General features: G+C 33.3%; 2 protein-coding genes and 1 long non-coding RNA gene across 4 annotated transcripts; 1 reads left to right on the top strand and 2 right to left on the bottom strand.

Annotated features, from left to right (window-relative positions):
- Nucleotides 1-961: 961 nt before the first annotated feature.
- LOC122295492 lies at nucleotides 962-3,433 on the bottom strand. The gene is made up of 3 exons (XR_006238095.1): nucleotides 1,637-3,433; nucleotides 1,486-1,531; nucleotides 962-1,367 (listed from the first exon to the last, which is right to left on the bottom strand). It is a non-coding gene; the product is annotated as an uncharacterized LOC122295492 (long non-coding RNA).
- A 141-nt stretch (nucleotides 3,434-3,574) lies between these two features.
- Nucleotides 3,575-4,931, top strand: LOC122295491 (thioredoxin M-type, chloroplastic-like). The gene is made up of 2 exons (XM_043104528.1): nucleotides 3,575-3,918; nucleotides 4,424-4,931. Exons 1-2 carry the CDS (start codon nucleotides 3,687-3,689, stop codon nucleotides 4,741-4,743), a joined length of 552 nt encoding a protein of 183 aa, XP_042960462.1. The 5' UTR covers nucleotides 3,575-3,686; the 3' UTR covers nucleotides 4,744-4,931.
- A 592-nt stretch (nucleotides 4,932-5,523) lies between these two features.
- On the bottom strand, nucleotides 5,524-15,307 carry LOC122295487 (transcriptional corepressor SEUSS-like). 2 transcript variants are annotated; one of them, XM_043104524.1, is made up of 11 exons: nucleotides 14,940-15,306; nucleotides 13,785-14,399; nucleotides 12,991-13,700; nucleotides 12,784-12,903; nucleotides 12,516-12,564; nucleotides 11,245-11,459; nucleotides 11,074-11,142; nucleotides 10,094-10,191; nucleotides 9,779-9,872; nucleotides 8,118-8,187; nucleotides 5,524-6,678 (listed from the first exon to the last, which is right to left on the bottom strand). In XM_043104524.1, the coding sequence occupies exons 2-11, from the start codon at nucleotides 14,050-14,052 to the stop codon at nucleotides 5,723-5,725; spliced, it is 2,649 nt and encodes an 882-aa protein (XP_042960458.1). In that variant the 5' UTR covers nucleotides 14,053-14,399; nucleotides 14,940-15,306; the 3' UTR covers nucleotides 5,524-5,722. The 2 variants fall into 2 exon arrangements, with proteins under 2 accessions (XP_042960458.1, XP_042960457.1); XM_043104523.1 differs by having other exon boundaries at nucleotides 12,991-14,399; nucleotides 14,940-15,307.
- Between the last annotated feature and the right edge of the window lie 6,653 nt (nucleotides 15,308-21,960).

Genomic DNA, 21,960 nt, shown 5'->3' with positions numbered 1-21,960 from the left:
TTGAATCCTAAAGGGCTACGTGACTTTGTTTGTTTTGATAATTCATTTTAACTAATCTCATTTTATTTTATTTAATTATTATAATTTTTTTTAAATTTTAACATAAAATAAAATAAAAAATTCAATTTTTTTAAATATTAAAACAAAAATAAAATTAAAAATATATATTTTAATAATATTTTATTCAACTTTTAACTTTAATCTTAATTAATCTCATCTCATCTCATTTGCAAAAACAAACCAAACCTTTGTTGAATCAAACTCAACTCATCTCAAATCAATTATTAATAGGATCCACTACTTTTTCAATTTCATATAAAAAAAAAAATTAAACTCATCTCAATCTACTTTATATATTTCAACATAAAAAGTTAAAGTCATCTCAACCTAAAAAATTTAAACTCATCTCAATAGGACCTACAAAATATTACTATTTAAAACTCAACTCAACTCATCTCAATATCCAAAAACGCCTCTTTTCAAATTTGATCAAAATTTAAATATATGAATAGATATTTAAACAAATTAATAATATAGATTAATATCGATATAAAGACAAATTCTTTGATCTCTTATGTATTATTGGCATATATGTCATCAAGACTAAAAGACTGTTAATCGAATTTAAAATTAGAATGGAAATGACAGAGAATGAGAATATAAAATAGAAACTTGACTACATCTTTAAATTGGTCTCGTTTGGTTACACAGATGAGATAAGATGAGATGAGATGTTTTAAATAGTAATGAATAAAATATTGTTATAATATAATTTTTAAATATTAATTTTGTATTGGGATTTAAAAAAGTTAAATTGTGTATTATATTTTATATGGAAATTTAAAAAAGTTGTAATGATGAATTGAAATGAGATAGATTTTTTATTTTTGTTAACCAAATAAAGTGAATTGACTTCACAGTTTTTTAAGAACTGTGATGACTTATCTACACGTTTGTCTTCTTCTTCATTAATTGTGCCTTTCACTCAATAGACAGCTCAATTGTTGCAGGGGGATCAATGAATGGGGCAGCAGTACCCCCAGGCCCCAACAGTTAGCCATTGCAGATGAAAGAAGGATTTGGTACACTTCAGTTCATTTGGGGGCAAGTCATTGATTTTGGTGGTACTAGTTGCAAAATTTAGAAACCCAACAGTAATGTTATTGCAGAACAAAGAGGGATTTGGCTCACTTCATTTGGGGACAAGTCATTCATTTTGGTGGTACTAGTTGAAAACACCCAGAGTAATGTTTCAATAACGCACCCAAGAAGTAAAGACTCTTATAATATCACTACCCTTTAAGTAGTTGGAGCAGGTTTAATTATTTGCAAGATGTTTCACACTTTGCTGGCAGTCTGGGACTGAACTGTTGAAAAGCACTAAAAGCAATCAATCAAAACTGCTTTATCAACACCCCTCCAAACTTGAAAAAACTCAAACAAACAAATATTGCTAGAATGAAGCGCAGGATGAGTTTCAATTACCTTGTGTTTTTTGTGTGCCCAGATGGTGGGGACAGATATCCACACTCTGCTCAGGAAAATCAGGTAGTTGATCTCTATTAGCTTCCTATAGCTATAGGAGGAACTAAATTAAATATATATTGATGCCAATTCATACAATATGGTGATTTACCTATTTGGAAGGCTTCTGGCACTGATCCTCTTTCCACTTGTTCTTCTAGGGAGCATATTAGAACTCGAGGTCAATCTGTGTCTTGGAGCGAGTCTGGTATACGCACTTTCCAAATAAGATGCATGCATGTCTGTCTTCATATGGCTGTGCTTTCATTACAATTTACCTTTTAATGTTAATATTCAGAAACTGGGTGTTTCTTTGGCTTCAAAATGTGATTGCTGTGCAGAGAGGTTGTCAATAGGATTCGAAGGATTACTTGGTGGTTTCAAAGGGCAAGCAGTAACTTTCATTTTGCATGAATTGTTGGATTGTTGCCTTCTCTCATTAGCTGATCTTTATGAATAAGGAGATGCTAGGCAAGAATAGATAATCAATTGGGAGAGCACACAGGTTTAATTTGGAAAATCAAGTATTTGCTGGTATATATAAGTGTTTTCCTTGAAAACACTAAACAGAAGTGAAAATCAAGTATATATTCACCATTAAGGTTAGAAGAGGTGCCTCTTATTCATTGGAAACAACCAGTGGTTTGTATTTTGAGATGAATTAGACCTCGTTTTGGTTGTGTAAAACTTAATGGTGACAGAAGCTCATTGAGTAATCCAGTTCTTGTGGAGGAGGTGGAGTGATCAGGGATCCGGCAGGAGGTTTCATGGCTGGTTTTTCATCTTTCTATGGTATGGGATCTAAAAACAAAGCGGAGTTGAGTGCTGTGTTAGATGGTTTGAAGCTTTGCTTGAATCTCAAGCTGCTTGTGTTGTAGTGGAGTCTGATTCCCAGATCTGAATGGCTTTAGTAAAGTCAATTGGGAACCTTGACTGATTTGGTATGAAATTCTTGCGTTGCAAAATGCTATGGCTGTTCAGTCTGCTTATGTGCTCGGGTAGATGAACTCAATTCATGATCAAATTCATCTCCCTGTTTCGGTTAGAGGCTCCTTAACTCTAGAAAGAGCTAATTGTGCATATATATGTTGTAAATAAGACCTTGTACGTGTAATTTTGGTTGCTTACCTTAACTGTATGAGAGGTTTACCGCATAGGCGTGTGTAAAGGGGTGTTGCTCCCACCTTAACGTGAGTTGTTTAAAGAAATTTTGTCTTGATTTAAAAAGATATATCAATATAATGGGGATTTTGAATAGAGTATGCTAGGTATAAGCCCTTTTAGGTGTGCAAGCCTCGCACAACTCATTTGTAAAAAAATTGGAGCCCACAGAAAAAAGAAAATGATTGTTTTATAAAGGGTCTGCGCAAAACTTGTATACTTGAGACTTGTACAAATTATTACTCTTTTGAATAAATTAAAAGGATTATCTAGAGGAAGGCTAGCAACCAAACAAGCAACTTTGGACAGTGGTTTCATTAACGGTCCTTTGGGGTGGTTGCACAATTGCTTTCTAAGCAGTAAGCATTAATATCTTAATAACGTTGGTAATGGTCAGAAGTGAGGATTATGGGGGAAAATAATGGAATTACTAGCGATAATTGAGCATCACTTAAGCTGAGCAATTCTAAGATCCATATGTGAAGAGAGTTATTTTATTCTCAAGTCATTCTGTTGAGCACATTATCTATATCATTTAAATGGTAAAATTTAATTTATGAGATTCAAATTTTAAAATCTATCTTTGAAATCAAATTATGTCACATAAACAGTACGTGGTGTAGAGACCTTAAAATAGCAGTACTGGTGAAAGAAACAGCAGCTGAAGCTGATGAACGGATGAGAAATTTGTGGTCCACCAACGAAGGGTCAAGAAGTCCTGAAAACTGGGTGATTTGGGGTTTTCCAAGTCCATGTAAAAGCAGGGTGTTTTAGGTGATTTCCTTGACTTTCGAGTGGCACAAATTGAGAGTTTCAACACATAAATGTCATCCACATGAATTTGAGCACTCTAGGACCTCAGAATCTTGTCATAATATCCACTTACAGACTCGAAGAAATATTGAAAATGTAAACTTAAAGCAAAAAGAATCAACAGAAAACCTTGTAGTCATACTCTTTGAAAAATCAAAAACAAAAATACACGACTGTTGAGGAAAAGAATGGCTCTGGAGAACTGTTTTCAAGTGACCACAGTATGCACTACAAGAGCTGCTGCTCTACAATGTTACCATCCATTTTCTTCTAGAGAAAAACTTCATCTGCCGACATGTAATGTATTTAAGAATTCCATACTAACATCTTCTTTATCATCTTCATCTTACCCTCATTCCCTCAGCACCAGATTCCGAAAATCAAGCATTGTCTGCAAAGCTCGTGAAGCTCTGAATGAAGGTTAGCTACTAACTCTATTTTAAATTGATGTATTGCAAGATCAAGAGGTGGACAGTAAAAATAGCAAACCCCTTTTGTTGACGGTCTAAAAGTATTGAAATTTCTAAGAAAAATATGCAACAAAAACAACCGAGAGGTTTGTGTTAAAGCAAACTCAGAGGAGAAACAGTAATGATTAAGAGGAGGAGATGAATGGTGAAGCTTTTGAGTGAAGTCCCAAGCTCTTGAAGATGTTGTACAAGTAATTTTCTTTTTTTTTTTTGGTCTTTGTATCTTTACCTTTTCTAGCTTGGCCAAAACTTCAATGATAACCTCCTGGGGATTTTGCAGTTAAAATTTATCAAAAGGGAAACATTTTTTAATTGGTGAATACTGGGAAAGAAACAGGAAGCAGTTCAATTGTAGTAATTATTTTCTCTCAAAAGTTACCCAGTTATAAAAATTTTCCAGAGACCACATACATACCTCCTCGTTCTAAAAAACAAAACATGCTTGAAATCTGCAGTTCAAGTGGTGACAGATTCAAGCTGGGATGGCCTTGTCATTGCAAGTGACAACCCAGTTCTGGTGGAGTTTTGGGCACCATGGTGCGGACCATGTAGGATGATTGCACCCGTGATTGATGAACTAGCAAAAGAATATGGAGGAAAGATTCTCTGCTGCAAGGTTAACACAGATGACTGCCCCAACATTGCCACCAAGTACGGAATAAGAAGCATTCCAACCGTACTGTTTTTCAAGAATGGAGAAAAGAAAGAGAGTGTGATTGGTGCAGTGCCCAAGTCCACCTTATCTGCTACCGTAGAGAAATATATAGAGGCCTGAAAAACAGAAATGATAAACAATTGCCTTGCCTTTTGGCTCAAAGGGATCCAATGTTGTTGTGTTCATGAAGTTATCATTCATTCGAGACAGTATTCAGGACCGTCTTCTTTATGTTAAACTGTTATCATTTTACTTGTATCTCCATCATTGTATACATTTTATATTATAATTTATCCTACATTCAAGAATGCCTTCAGTTTCTGATACTCCTCTCCTAATATTCTCCAAATCAAGTCCAAATCCATGTACTTTCGTTTTTCAAAGCATCACAAGAGAGCTTCAAGTGAGGCTAAGAATTGAGGTGTAAAGTTGATGTAAGATTCTCGGACCTATTACAACCACCATCTGCGCAGCCTCTTTCGTTCTCTTCCCCACCCGAGAAGGTGGATTGAAGAAAGAAAGCTCTAGCTTGCCGGAACCCCAACGATTTTTGGATATCGACCACCTTTTACAAATCAAAGTCGGTAAACACAACGATGGCCACACATATGATTATCGATCTTATGTTGATATTTGTTCAAAACGTATCTTATGCCACTCGTGTAGTTGTTACGGTGGGCAAACCTCTAATGGGTGAGACTGGAAGGAACTAAATATGTCGATTTTATCATTTACAAAGATCTGATATTTGGGAAAGCTTGATGGAGCCATCCCATATTTTTATTTTTTTGAGAAATCATCGGGAAGCTGACGGAAAACAATGGTTTAATGCCGCGATTCTCTCTCTCTCTCTCTCTCTACATATATATAGCACATTTGAAATCACAGTTACTTAGCCCCTTGAGCCACACAACCAGCCACCAAATTTCCTTTTATATTATGAAAAACAGACTAGTACAAAGTGGGAGCAAAACCCTGCAAAAATTTTCACCGTATGCAACCATCTTCACAGGGCCGCAGGGCAATTCTACTATTTTCTCATGCTGCACAAGCAGCTGTAATCAACAACAGGAACATCTGTGTAATCAAGGGAGCCTTTTCATGGGGAGGGTTTCCAATCAAACTGAAGATTATTAAACCCGTTAACTGCTCCTAGTCCACTAAGCAGTTGGTTTCCCATATCCTGCTGTTGTTGATGATTCATACTTTGGTCCCGAGCCATTGATGCCATTACTACCCTTCCATTCATCGCAGGGTTATTTCCCATTGCCGATCTCATTCCATTAACCATGGCCGGCTGACCAAGTCCACCCATGGTGCCAAATCCACCACTCCCAATACCTGTGTTACTGTTGACAGTCCCATTCCCCACTAAGCAGTTACCACCATTGAGACCATTGTTGCCTGTCTGTAAAACCCCATTAACATTTTTCATGTCATTTCCCATAGAAGCAACACCAACCATACCACCTGTCCCATTAAGTTGGTGGGATATCATCAACTCATGTAGGATTTTCTGGACAGAACTCTGCGAATCACTCGGGTCAGCCTCGCCAGAAAGAGATGGCTGTTGCAATGACATATTTGCAGGTGAATTCGAGGTACTCATGTGATTGACAGCTGTTGTTAAGGGGCCATGAGTCGTTTGTGGTGGATTGTTAGATGGTGTTGGTGATTGGAATGCAGATGGGTTGGGTTGTGCCTGTGGAATAGTACTGGAAGAACCGGGGGAAGGAATCTGAACAGAACTTCCTCCATAAGGACTGCTTGCATTGGTCATAGAATTCTGCTGTCTGGAGTTCATGGAGTTCTGATGGAGAAGCCCAACAATTGTGCTTGCTGAGGTTGACGTGGATGCTGTGCTTAGGGAATTATTTACACCAGACACACCATTGCTAACAGCAAGTTGCATTGCAGCAGCCTGGACAGAGCTTTGATCACTGTTTGAGTTCTGGGCCACATTCTGCTGCTGTTGTTGCTGTTCCTCCGGCTGTTGAGAATGACCATGAAACCCAGACGAAGTACTTGTCCTCCGAGGAAACTTGACCAAGCTTTCTGGAAAGAAACAGAAAAAAGATGAGCTACCCTTTGGCATTTGATAATCCAGAATACGGCTTGATGCAACATGCAATATTACATTCAAAGTACCATGCAAAATCACAGGCACAAATAAACCTAAGGGCAAAGGAATGATAGGCACTAGCGTATTATTTGTAGCATTAACCATAAAGAGTTAGGTAGCTTTTTTACATGGTAACTATATACAAAAGAATTTTCCATCAGAAGACTGTCAGCAAAATAGTTTTCAATAGCAAATATTTGTCCAAATCAGGTCCTGAATGTTGAAAACTGCTGCCACAGGTTTGTCTCACATGTCAAGAGCATAAACATCTACAAAACGCTCCTTGTTAGGGGAGATAATAAAATAAATAAATAAAAATAAAAATAAAAGAAACAGAAGAGAGGCAGGGAAGTGTAGTTTCCATGAGCCATTTGCTCAGTAGCTCATACAAATCAGGGGACAGGGGACGTGTTGAGCCTATTCCAAGAATAAAATATCTTTTTCTGCATTATTCCAAGTCCTATGTTCCAAATGCCATTAAAAAAAACTGCAGAGAACTCCATGATCTCCAACAAGCACAGAACATACACCATATAACAAAAAGAGACTAAACTGAGCAATATGCAGACAATAACTTATCCAAAACTCAAACAACAGGCAAAAAGTCATGCAAACGCAATCTGATAATTTTCATGTGAAGAACTAACCATTATGTTAATAGCAGCATAAAATTACGGGCTACAATTAGATGTGCCTTCTGTTTTATGTTTAGGGCTCAGTTGGCAAGGTGAATACAGGCAAAAAGTCATGCAAACGCAATCTGATAATTTGCATGTGAAGAACTAACCATTATGTTATTAGCAGCATACTTATCAAAAAGAAATGTTATTAGCAGCATAAAATTATGGGCTACAATTTTTTTTTTTTTTAAGGAAGTGGACGGTACCCCAATTAGATGTGCCTTCTGTTTTATGTTTAGGGTTCGGTTGGCAGGGTGAATATCAGGGCTAGATCAACAAGAAAGGCTATGCCAACAAAGTCTTCAATTGCTTAAAACGAAGGAAACCAACTTCCTTCAATTTCTGTTGATAATCGAGTGTTGAATATATATTAGCTACACAACCCCATAGAATCTCAATAAATACATTAATTTTTTTTTTTTTTTTGATAAGTAAAATAATTATATTATCAAAAGGAAGGCAAAAGCCTCATACAAAGTTTAGTGACCAGTTCTATGTATGATCAATGGATATAAGGAAATAAATACATTAAGTATAGCAATACTTTTCTTGAACCCTGTTAAGAGCTTCCCAGCTTCATTTCTTTGATCCAAAATCCCAATATTACATTTAACCTTGGAAAAAGAAAACCAATGTGGCATATATAAATGAAGGTAAAATTTTTTATCAATGAAAATTCACATCAAACTTACCCATAGGTCCTGTCCCTGTTTCTCGGCTATAATCAATTAACTCTTTCATACTATTAACCACTTCTGATATCTGCAAGCCCAAAAATGAAAGACAAAAACAAAGTGGTCAGCATCGCATAGAAGTTTCATTAATATAGTTGAACACAAGTGAACCCTATAGAAAAGTTGATTTATCTGGCATACTAGCTGGCTCTTTACTTTACAAATACCACATTCATAGAATTAAGTAGAAGAATATAATACAAATTAGACAAGTAGTTGACACTGGTTGTTATCAATTTATAACCATGGTTAACCATGAAATTATTGTTATAAGTTTCATGGTTAAAAAAAAAAAAAAAAGTTAACCATGAAACTTATAACAATAAGTTCAATACAAATATGCAGTAACAATTCTCCAAGCATATCAAAGATCTTGTAACTTCAAGCACTTCACAGAAGCTATTCATCTTAATACCATTTAAGAACACCATAATACCTACATAAATTTTCATATATAGCCTCAAAAAAGCTTGGAGAGGAGCATTTCAATAGGAGACTGGAAAAGCTAAAGGAATCTGAATATCCCCTGAACACAACATGGATTGAAAATATTTTTATATGACACTATGTACAAATATATACGTATATATATATATATATATATTGAGACTTAATTGAATCTAGTTACATAGAGAAAAATATAAGCATTGAACTCAATAAAAGGGGAGAATCTAGACAAACTCATGACCATGTAGTTGATCCTCAAGGAAAAGTATATTCATCCTTAAAGACAAATGGAGTTATTTCAAAGAGATCTGGTAGAGGAGAATATATAGAACATAGAGCGTTTGTGTATCAAATTTCCAAGAGCAAGGCCCCGTTTGGATTTTGAGATGGTCTCAACCCATCTTATCCCTTCCCATCTCATCTCATCTCAACATCCAAACACCACTCAAACACAAACACTTTTCAATTTCAAATTTTCAACTTTTTCATCTAATCATTACAATTTTTGCCAACTCCCAAAAAAAAAAAAAATCAATTTTTTCAAATCACAAAACAAAAATTATATTAAAATTTATAATCTAACAATATTTTAACTTTATAAATTTTTTTATTCAACTTTTTCTTTCTCCTTTCCCAAAAATCCCATAAAACATCTTAACTCAAATCATTTTACTACTATTTCATTACTATTTACAGATTTCTCATCTCATCCCATCTCATATCAACATCCACGTGAGGCCTAACTCTTCTCAAGTGCAATGGAGGGAGGGTTTTTATACAAGAATTAAACAAGTTGTACCGTGAAGGTAATATGGAACAAGAAAATATCACATTCCAAAGGGACAATCCAAATTGGAGGTGGGTGGCAGGTGGAGATCTGTATCAGGAAAATGAACATTATTATCCTAATCATAGAAAAAAAGCTGCCCATGCTCCAAATATAAAAGGCCACAAAAGAAAATAATGCAAATGTTCCCTGGATAGAAGTTACTGTGACCTCAAACATAAATCCTCCAACTCCTAAACAGTTTACTTTCTTCTTTTTTTCTTTTCTTTAGTCCAGGTAAGAGGCATTACAGCTCTACAGAAAACCACAGATTCAACTTTTCAATACTTCAGGAATAACATGGAAGTATGATTCTAACGGCCCATCAAGAAAAGTAAGACATTACCTGAAGGCAACGTACGTATCTCTTTGTATATCCTAAATCATTTACCAAAGGCACTTCCAAGGCTTTCGCTAACTGTCGAGCCGACGCTACAAACCTTAAGAAAAATTCCACGTAGAAGGAATTAATGAGAGGACTTGAAACATATGAACAAGATATAAGAAGGAATCCATCAAATGTCTTCTTTTTGTTTATTAGTTCTTTCTTTTTGAAAAAAATATATATATCAAAAAGGCAAATTTCACAAGCAAGAGTAAAGCATCACTCAAGGCTCAAAGATAGTACACGAACCAGGAACCATATTAATTATGAACTTACATGTTACAATTAGTTTGCAACTCTGAAACAGGTACATTGGATGATGCATTCTGAGCAGCAGCCTGGTATTTTTGAGCAGCAGCTCCAAGTTGACTAACCTGTGCAGCACAAATATAGCTGTCAAATATGTTCAATATCTGGAGCCAAAAGAACGTAATCCTCACACATACATTATGACAATATGACCCCAATCAATTACTTTTACACCAATTGGATGGGGAAGATTTGACAATTAATGGATGCTTTGTTTGTCCCATGAAAAAGAAACTGGGTCATAGAACCCATAAGATACAGACTCCAGTAATGATACATCCACCAACGCACGTGCACATTCCATCCAAAATCATATAAATCCATTGGATATCATTTCAGTCAATGAAAGGTTCCAATTTAGACAACCAGTAATGCAACTCAAACATAAATGTATAAAGATAAAGTTGAAAGAATTACAAGAATAGAGACAAGACAGTTTTCAAAAATTATAGCTCCAACTTCCAAGAAATCAACTACCCTTTTAAAGAGAAAGTTTAGTTCTGTAGATCTGTCTGTGTTCTGGTTAACCCTTGATTAATGAGTCACAATTTTTTGGAACAATTCTTATAGGATTTGCAGAATTTCCACATCCAATCGGATTCTTCATTGATCAATGTGCTTAACCTGTGTACCTAGGTTGTGCCTTTTGAGCTTTCTAACGGAACTTGTCATTTCTAACCAAAAAAAAAAAAAATGCTTAAATAGAAACCTTTCTCAACCATGTTCATGTTGCATTAGAGGCACAAAGTTAACATGAATACCAATAAAATACAAAAACAAGTCATTATTGTTCTCCCAAGATGATAAGTTCCTAAATCCAAGTCATGATGTGCAAATCAGCCTAACACTTGGTCCCCACCAAGATATCTTAGACACATCAACCAGAAAATAGAAGAGCTTTTCATGAGGTATCAACAAGATATAAAATGGAACTTTTCACTATTTACCTGAGGTATCAACAATCTTCGAGGTATGAGCTCTTCATGACGCCGAGCACAGAATTCCCAAGAGCATATCTGGTAGACATAATAAACAAAGACAAGAAAATGTCAGTGAATGATGCCTAGGAAAGATGGAAGATGTCGGGAGCAAAGAAGTCGATTTCTCTTTGGTGCAACCTTTAGGTCTGGAGAGAAAACTATCCGAAGTTGACCATCACGAACAACACGAAGTTGCTCAAAAACACTTTCCTGTATTGCTTTTGCATAGTCCAAGACAATCTGACCAGATGAGTTCTGATATTCACGGGGCATATCAACATAAAGAAGCTCTTCCAAAGTACCACTTTCGTATTTGATTTTGAAAAGCCTAGGAAGAACCTCAACAGTTGCTTCTGAGAGTACAGTAAACAGAATTCAGATATCAGTTAAGCGTAGTAAATTCTATCAATACACCTAAAGCTAGAATGTTAGATGCTAGAATGTTAAATCCCAAGGGACAAGATCAAAAGATGGAATTAAATAAAATATTGATTTAAAATGTTCAAGAAGATACCTTGCAAAATTTTTTAAAAAATCAAGAATTTTTTTTTTTTACTCGGTAAATAAGAACCTTTATTGATGAGATAAATAAGCATAGCCCAAGTACACGGAACATATACAAGAGCAACATCTAGGCATGGTTATCTAGTAATACTAGAAATCATGAATATTCAGACCACTAAAGTCTATTACAATCAACCAATTCAAGAAATTTAATTATCATTTTAAACATATAAACATATCTTGTAATTTCTTTTTTCAAGACTAGCATTAATTTCTTAAATTGTGCTCAATGAGTTTCCATATTTTGAAATCATTGCACGATTCTTCATTGCCATTAGTCTTGAATGTTTATTTTTCTTATTATAATAGATGATATTTGAGCTCATGGCATCCTTTCTATAACTCTGATATTTTACCAACATATCAAGACCCATGGAACAAAATACTAATAATTATCAAAGTGTCTATATCGATTGATTTTGTTTGTGTTAGTCAGAACAAAACAGAAAAGAGACATGATGGAACATCTTAAATCTTTACCAAACTATTTAAAATAGATGAACTTTATCATCTCAACTTTGGGATCGAGGGTTTTTATCTCCTTTTTTTCACAGCTAGGCCAGGGGGGGTCTTTTTTCCTCTCACCTAGGCCAGGGGATCATTTGCCCCTCTCGACCCCTTGCATACACCAGAAACAAATAGCAGCAAACCTAACTAAATAACAATATTTTCAGCAAAGAAGTTAAGATGCTAATGAGCCAATAGCAGGGCACATTTCTTTTTATGAGTAAATAGTAGGACACATTTTTAAAATAGGATGCCAATTTCGAGCAGCAATGGGCACCATGGAATACAACATGATGAAGTAAACAATAGAACTAGGAAAAACTAACAATGTGACATACCAAAACCCCGGCCAGGCTTGCGATTGCATATTTCACAGTGCCACACATCCTGAAAAATTCAGAAGATTGAATTGATCATTTGCACCAGTACTTGGGATTAATAGGAATTCTATTTGTGTATAGACAGAGATCTGTGGGCTAATACTTCAAACCAGCACGAAGATGGTGTCACATATCAAAAGTAAAAAGATATGTATAAGTTAAGACTAAGATGGGCTTAAGCAGATTTGCAAGTCCATAGCAACAATTTAATGATAAGAGCAGCAACCTGAGGAAAAACACCATTTGTTTGCCGGCCACTTCCATACATGGAAACACACCACTTCTTTTTGGCATCAGGAGCAAAGTACTCAGCAACAAATTTCCTCCAGAATTCAATATTGTTGTCCTGCACAACATTTATGCATTGTTTACAGATCATAACAGCCACACCAAATAAGCGCACAAAAGAGTATGAATGGTAAAAGAATCTTACTTCGGGTCTATGTTGTTGCTGATACATGTAATGGGTGAGACGTCGAGCACACATCCCAGGTTCATAGCCTGATTTTACAGGTGGTCTCAAAGGCAAATTCTGCTGTGGAAACTGCTGCGGTAATTGGGAACGCTGTTGAGGCATTGCCTTCAAGATTTGCTGTTGTTGCTGTTGTTGCTGTTGTTGCTGGTGTAGCTGCAAGAGTCTTTGTTGATGCAAAAGATTCATTTGGGCAGCAGCCTGAGAGGACTGCCTTGACATGTGTAGGAATTGTTGCTGTTGTTGTTGTTGATGCTGCTGTTGTTGCTGCTGTTGATGCAGAAATAATGATTGATCAGAATGTTGGGGTTCCATTTTTACTGGCACCATACTTCTCATTGTCTGAATTTGTTGCGATTCCAGTTTCACTGGACCAGGATTTCTTAACGCTTGAAACTGCTGCTGCTGTCCCCGCTGATCATTTGTCACGTGGGGCTCCATTTTTACAGTTCCAACACCACCTAAGCCACCTCGAATAGATTGAAATTGCTGCTGCTGGTGGGCACTGGGTGTTGCAGAGAACTGTTGCATTGGCTGCTGACTGTGTTGGAAATTAGGCGACTCAAGTTGCTGGGACTGCTGTTGATCTGGAATTAGCTGGTTACCAGAAGGGTTCGAGAATTGCTGACCCTGACCCGGCACGGATGAAGCAGGGTTCGCCATGTTTGATGCTACAAAGGAAGAAGAAGGAGTATTAAAATACATACCATTGCCAACACTAGAAAGTGGATCCGACTCAGCCCCAGTATCAATACCTCCACGCTGGCTACTCGCAGGGCCAGAAAGCGCAGCATTGGGAACTCCATTCCCAAAAGACTGATTAAGAAAAGATGACACATTGGGCACGTTTCCAAGCATATTCATGTTATTAAACTGAGTTCTGGGCGACACAAGGGAAGGAAAAGCCGTTTGAGAAGGCATGGGACCCCCTTGACCTCCCAACATTCCAGAATTCGAACGCATGAGTGAAGGAGAAACGGACTGGGTGCCACCGATCTGTGTGGGCGGCCCCGAAGGTACCATCTTTCCAGAAATGCAAACTACAAACACTAACCGAAGTACTACAACTATCTAAAACAACAAGAACTCAAGAAACTACAATTACACAACGAGGAGTGAGAAACCGGACAAATAGCTCAAACCAGAGAGCAGTTCACCCCAACGTCCAAGGTCATTGGCCTCGAAGCCCTTATTGTGCACCGATAGAAATGGGCAAGCTTTGTGCCTGTGCATATGGTGTTGACTTCTTCTGAAGGCAAGCCAAGAACCGATAAAAGCCAAAACCAAGGAACAAGCATCGATTCTGAACATTCCATAATTGTACTGCTTCTACAAAACCAGTAATCTCCGAGCCGCTTCCGCATGAATCTCTGTATAATATTGGAACTTTTAGATCTACTATAGCTTCAACCAGTGTACAAAAACGCCAACAAATCAAAAATCAGACATTCAGACCGGATACCCAGATTAACTCAATTTCATCACCTTGCCAGCCAACGGTTGCAATCAAATCCCCAAAACAAAACCCATGATACCAAAATTCACAAACCAAAAAAAAAGAAAAAAAAAAGATCAACAAAAGTGAACCAAACCCATTGAAGAATAACCCGTTTCCCACACCTTCAAGAACAAATTTCAAACATGAAACCCACAAAGCAATCCCTAAAGGCACAAAATCGACACTTTATCAAACTAGAACAATAATTACAGCTGAAGGCAGCAACCAAAGAGCTGAACAAATGCAAACAACAACAACTAAATCCACATCAATCGACTCCGAAACTTATAAAATCAGCGATCCAGAGCTTCCAATGAGCAACAGCACACTCCAAAAACACACAGTAACTGATTATCGAGATCAAAGGTAGTAAAAGTGAAAGAGACGGCGTCTAATACTAGCAAGGACTCACCGGAGTTGTAAATTCAGACAGTTCACAAATTCGTCAAAACCCACCAAGAAAATATTACACTGATGAAAAAAATCCCCAAAATATCCGAACTCGAAATCTGTCTTCTTTTATTTACGTATCTTTCATAGATTACTTCGGCTTCCAATTGTAGTACAGAGAAAGAAAGACTCCAGAGGGCACTTTTTCTCTTAGGGTTTCAGTCTATGCTCAGTACACGCCCCTGTTCCTCGCTGTACTCTTCCAGAGAGAGAAAGTAGAAAGTTTTAGAGAGAGAAAGAAGGTGTCATTGTGACCTTGCGGACGTCAAGATTGTATTCGATCCGATTGAATTTTCTTCATTCTTTCTCATTCTCTCTCTTTCACAGTGACAAATGAAGTCAAATGCCGTTCTTCTGCTGTTCACATAGCATGTGCATGCATAACACCATCATCATGATCGATCATGATCATCATCTTCCATCATCATCCATCAGGCATGATGTTACGTGCAAGGTTCCTTTTCGGTTGGAAATTGGCATCGACTACTCTATTTACGAGACTGCCACAATTTGTTCTTAGCGTTGGGATTTTTTTAATATTAATACAATTACTTTTATAAACCATTAGATAAATAATATTTATAATTTTAAAATATGTAAATCTCGAGTACCACTCTTTTTAAAAAATAAATAAATATAAAATTTATATAAAAAAATTAAATTTTTTTAATATTAAATTTTAATATTTTTTAAACGAAATATGCAAGATTTACACACTATAAAATTATGAGATTTACTTCTCAGTCCCAACTTTTATTCCTAATAATATAACAAAAATTTTATATGCAGTTACTTTTCTGTATTTTTTTACCACATATGATTGGCTGCATCATTTTTTAATATAAAATAATTGATTTGATCAATCACATTAATAAAATAAATAAAAAATATACAAAAATAATTGTATATAATATAACTCATAATTTAAATAATATTACTCAAAAACTTACCAAAAAAAAAAAAAAGAACTTTTCTCTTCAATGCCCTCAGTACCTCCTTTTGCACTTAATAATTCAGCCATTGTCATCATGCACTTAAGCTTAGATCTTTTGGCTTAGGTTTTTTTTTTTTTTTTTTTTTAAAGTAAAAGCTGTCAAAATACTTTCCAAAAACATAAGGCATCAAGAATTAATACAACACTTGTGACAATAATAATTTCACTTAATTGTAATAAATATTCTTCATGCTAACCTATTTAATTTCAAAATTATATAGGCCAAACTTTAGGATTATTCACAAATAGTTATGTGATGTATATAAATTAGACGAAGAATTTGTATAACGTATTGAAATTTGAGTAATACTATATATACTTACAGTTTTACTTATATTGTTACTTACAGTACTTATTTTGTTAATTTTTATTTAAAATTCAAAATTTAAATTTCATGATTTTCAGCCTATCAATAACTAACATATGTAGAAGTAAGTTTTTTTATAAATTTTTCTTAAATACATTTTGCATTTTCCTTAAAATTTATCAAAGTGAATTCTCTTATATACGACTCGAGCAATGACAACCATGTCTTTCACATTTGTAAGCTCTTAACTATAAGCAATATTTCGAGCAAGTTTTAATTGAATAAATGATCATACATTACTATGTACAATAAATTCTTTTGGTAAGTAGGAATGATCATACGATAATTAGAGCAAACTATTTATGTTCAATGTCTCTTTGACATATTTAGAACAAAATTGACTAATATGATGAGAATACTGATATGAAAATAGAAAATAACCAAAAAAAGATTATAGCAAGTTCTTACATGAGGATGTAATGTTTGTTGTGCTTTACATGATAAATGTATGGGATGAACCACGTGTTCTACGTGTTTAGTAGGAGACGTCCCAATGTGACTTTGAACTTTTCATATTTATATCAAAATTTGATTGATTTTATTTTCAATTTCAATTATTGTTACGATCAAAGAAAGTGTATATGTTTTCTCTCTAGAAAAATTATATTTTATCAAGTTGGTATATAATACATATATAATAAAAGTGTTTACATGATATAATTTAATTTAAAAAATAAATTTTAAAAATTTGAATCTTACAAATCAAGTTTTATCATTTAAGTGGTGTAAACTGATTTTATAATAAAGATAAAAAAATAAGTTCGTTTCTTGGACGGGAGTTCTCCCTTTTTAAGAAGAGTAGGGTTGAGTTTTTGTTTAAGCAGAGTGTTATCTCTTAGACGTTTATATGTAAAGAATATCAACAGCAGTAAAGTCAAGATTAGTCCAGTAGTATACTGGAAGAACTCTAAATAGTTGATATGGGATATCCCCGCGTGTATCTAATTATGAATTTAAGTTTTTCTTGATAAATGAATGAATGATGATATTTTCCTTCAAAAAATAATTATGTGGATCATATACTCTACTGGCAAAGTTGAGAACAGAATAACTCATTCTTATGATGGTGCAAGAAAGAAAGCTCTAAATAATAAAAAATAAATAATAACTAATCTGTTTATTTATTTTTCCATCAATTGTCTTAGCTCATAAATAAATATACTCTATTGAAAAGACTTTTTTTTTCCTAATCTTGTGTAAAATAATTGAGAATTCATATCAACTCGTTGTATTAATAAAAAGAAATTTAATATTCAAATTTTAAAGTTTATCTTAAAAATCAATTTTTACTATTTTAAAATTTTAAATTTGAAAATAGAAGAAGTTAAAAGAATTACAAACTGGTTAATTTATTCCATCATAAGTAAGATTCACTTCAATGTGTTGTGGTCATTGACTTAAAAGGGGAGATTTAAAACTTTGTAGGGATTAGAGACAAAGATATATATAAGTATATGCCTAAAGAGATAAGGATTAAATACCCTATCACATGGGATTAAGATTCTTTTATAATTCAAATGATAACCTCATAATATTAAACCATAACCATTAGTTTCAAATTTAATGGTTCAAAATATATTATCTTAATGTTCACTACAGCTTCTTTTTTATTTAAATATATAATTCATCATCATCTTAATATTTCATGACGTGATATTAATTAACTGCTTGACAAATAAAATATAACATTGAATTTCCTTATCATTTAGTATCATATCAAATGCTAAATACAATGTCTCTTAAGATGTGGAAGTTTCGCGCACTCTATTTAAAAAATAGTGAGATCTATCGTTAAAAATAGAGAAATACTACTTATTATCTTCATACCACACACCAATATTTGATTTGTTATTTTTATTTAACTATTTTAACACACATCAATATAAGTATTTAAATAGAATGATAAATTACATGTTGGAATGTAGTGTAGAAGATGATAAGTAGGATTTTTCTTTAAAAAAATAATTTTTTCATACAAATTACATGTTGGTATGTCAGATCACAGGATGAAGTGTAGAATAGTAATACTAAATATAATATTTTCGGATGTGTAAGTTCTGTATAATTCCTTTAAAAAATATTATAATCCATTCTTTTTTATACAAATTATGAATTTATTCGTATTTTTTAAAAGTAATATTGGAGCTAAACTTGATTATAGATTTAAGAATAAGGAACAAAATTAAGCACCAATAGGGAAAAACCATTTGTTAAAGAATTCTGATTGCTAATCACTTTAATTGAACTGGATTGATGTGCCAAAATATTCTTGTCTGTTTGAGTGTCTCTATCATGGCCCAACTTTACCCTTCTCATCAATGTTAATGGAAAATTTAAATGAAAATGAATCAAGTTCTTCTTTGATAAAGTTTCTGATAATAATTTATAGACAAATGACATTTTCACACCAGTTTCTCTCATTTCGCACCACTCTTTCTTGGAATCTGATACTTCTAAGTTTCTGTGAAAGTTATATATATTAGCTTTTCAATTTACAAAGATATGATTCAACAACAAAATAAAAAAATAATAATAATACCCATAATGGATTATATATATTATTTTATTAATTTCAACAAGAGAAATAATATTTACAGTCATAGAGTGTATAAATACCATACAATCTATTTAAAAAATGTATGTAATACAGATCCATATGAAAAAAAATTAATATTTTAATAATAGACACACAACAAATAATGTGTTGACACACCAACTTATTAGTAGGAAACTTTAAAAAAAAAAAATTAGATAAATAGTTGTAAATAATCTTAATATAAATAAATTATTAAAAAATAATATTTATAGTCTAAAAATAGGCAAGTCTCGCACACTTATTTGAGAAAATATTGATAAATTTGAGATTTACATTAAAAAATTATTTTTATGTAAATTATTATTGAACAATTATGTTGCATTACTCTGCTCAAATAAAGATAGATACAGTCTTAGTGTGTGCAAATTTTACACATTTTTTTTATAAAAAAATAGAGTCTATTATAAAATAATTTTTATGTTTATTTCAGATTTATCCAACTTTAAAAAAAATAAAAATTAAGCACCTTAAAACTTATTATTCCGTTATAAAATAACTGACATGCAGAACGGCGAATCTCATCAAATGGAGAGAAAGCAGTGGGGGTGGCGACGCTAACGGCACCGCCCGTGGCGTAAGGTCCCTGCAGGAATTGGATGGTGGCATAGTGCCATGTGAATGACTAAAGAGTCCTCAAGCTGACAGAGCGACAGTGTGGAGACCTGATCTCTCTGGGACTTTTAAATCATTTCCAATGATGAATGTAGCCCACACATTAATAATATCTTTATCCCACTTTTTGAATTGACTAAAAGGTCCCTATGGCCCAGACTGGTGAAATAAATATATGATTATATATATATATATATATTTAAATTTCAGTTGGATAGAATAATTTTACAGGGAACAATGAAATGAAAATCCTATAAAAAGTACATATTATTTCGGAGTAATAATGTTATATATAATTGTAAAATGTACAAGTATTTTATAATTATTTTAAAAATTGATCAAATTTATTATTAAAAAATTAATTTTTTTTATATAAATCATATATTTATTTATTTTTTTAAAGTAATTACTCAGCTCTTATATACTTAAGATTACAACTATCATTTATCATATATATGAAGTATTAAAATTATAAAAAAATTTATAAACTAACGTAAATTTTTATAATATATTATATCTATTTTATAATAAAAATAATTTTATAATATAATATATCACATCTAATCACGTTAATTTATAAATTTATCTATATAATATCTCTTTATAATTAAAACATTTCTCATATATATATATATATATATTCACTTTTTTAAAATGAATTTACAATCCTTCCATACTCTATTATTACAAATATCATTTCTTTTAATTATATAAATTATTATTTTAGAATGTTTGTCCTAGATGTAACTAGACGATACCATCTAATTAAATATGATTAGGTATACCCACGTTGTAGGTATGAGGCTCATTAAATATCCCCTGTTTTACTTAAGTTAATGCCTAATTCCAATCACTTGGAAACCATATCTTATACAAAATTATTTTGGACCAAAATTACTTGTACGCCTTTTCGAAAACAAAAATACTCAAACTTAATAATTTATTTTTTGCAAAAAAAAAAATGTTTGATTAGATAAAAATATAAGTTCATTGTTATTTTGCAAACAAATGGATTTGAAAACATTTAAAATTTAAAGAAAAAAAGGGATTAGTGCTAGAAATCGAGACAATTGGAATTTGAATTATAAATTTCAAATAAAGAAATTTTCCTTCTAGTTTTCATCTTAGATCAAACTTTAGTCTTGAAGAAAGGAATTATAGATTTGACATGTAATTCATTGCCACAAAGATTTTAGTATATACCATTTATGGACAGCCAAGGGATAAGATAGTACCAGCAATAGGTCTTAGGTAAAGAGTGTTAAGATATAAAATAAATAATAAAATCTACATATTCTCATTAGTTTAAACTTTTGGAATAAGTGGTAATTTTGCATGATATCAGAACAGAGGTCTTGAGTTTAAACTCTAACTCTACATTGGTCTATCCTATTTAATTAAATATTTTACATATTGGGCTACCCAAGAAAAGTCTGGTCCACATGTAAGGGAGAATGTTAAGATATAAAATAAATAATAAAATTTATATTTTCCCCTCGACTTTTTGGGACAAATGATGATTTCATAATAAGATCATTTGTCTCCCTACCTAAGGGTGTGCATCCAGATATAGATTTGGATATTTGAGAATATCTTATAAAAATAAACTCACAAATTGATATGATTTTAATAAACAAGACTATTTAGTGACAAAAGCCAAGTATGAACTCCTATTAAGCAAATTGGGATGTGGCATTACATGTAGAAAAACTCGGGGATAAGAGTTGGAGCAGTGATTAGGAACTGGGAGGGTGAATTAATTGCAACTCTAGGCATGCCAAAAATGTTTGTTAATCGCTCGGTTATGGCTGAAATCATTGCTCTAGGGAGGGCTATGGAGCTATGCTTTGAAATTGGGCTAGAGCAAGTCATTTTTGAAGGAGAGGCAGTTTCGGTGGTTAAGGATATATAAAAGTCTAAGGAGAATTCGTCTTGGTGCGGATAGATATTGAAGATATCAAAGCTTCATTTCAAGGCAGAGATATGTACCAAGAGAAGACATCATCAAGATATGAATATCCACAGGCTTATATTATGACAGTGATATATTAGTTTACATATAAAGAATCCTCATTCATGTCATTTTTGAGAATCCATCTTCGATCTATATATATATATATATAGATAATATCAAAAGAATTAAGACTATACATGTGCATTCCAAAGAAGACTTTACATGAAATATTTTCTTAAGATATATAAATCTTATGAGAAAACTTGACCATCTAAATATTACATGTATTTAGAAAGAACCCATGTATTTACAATATGTTTTCTAAGCCAATCATTGAGAAGATAGTGGAAGATTACCAAATCATCCCTTTTAGCAACTTCTCCCGGTATTAAATTGTTTAAATCTGACTTTTATGACTAATTTCAAAGTCTACCGAAGTAGATCTAGAATGTAATTTACT

This window comes from Carya illinoinensis, chromosome 15, assembly GCF_018687715.1.
Source record: "Carya illinoinensis cultivar Pawnee chromosome 15, C.illinoinensisPawnee_v1, whole genome shotgun sequence".
Taxonomy (NCBI): domain Eukaryota; kingdom Viridiplantae; phylum Streptophyta; class Magnoliopsida; order Fagales; family Juglandaceae; genus Carya; species Carya illinoinensis.
This window is presented reverse-complemented; position numbering and strand designations above follow the sequence as displayed.

Coding starts and splice junctions, on each gene's coding strand:
- LOC122295491 (XM_043104528.1), top strand. CDS start 3,687: ATGGCTCTGGAGAACTGTTTTCAAGTGACCACAGTATGCACTACAAGA. Junction 3,919..4,423: donor TCGTGAAGCTCTGAATGAAG/GTTAGCTACTAA, acceptor TGAAATCTGCAG/TTCAAGTGGTGACAGATTCA.
- LOC122295487 (XM_043104523.1), bottom strand. CDS start 14,052: ATGGTACCTTCGGGGCCGCCCACACAGATCGGTGGCACCCAGTCCGTT. Junction 10,192..11,073: donor GAAGATTGTTGATACCTCAG/GTAAATAGTGAA, acceptor TGTGCTGCACAG/GTTAGTCAACTTGGAGCTGC. Junction 6,679..8,117: donor AACAGGGACAGGACCTATGG/GTAAGTTTGATG, acceptor GTTTCTTTCCAG/AAAGCTTGGTCAAGTTTCCT.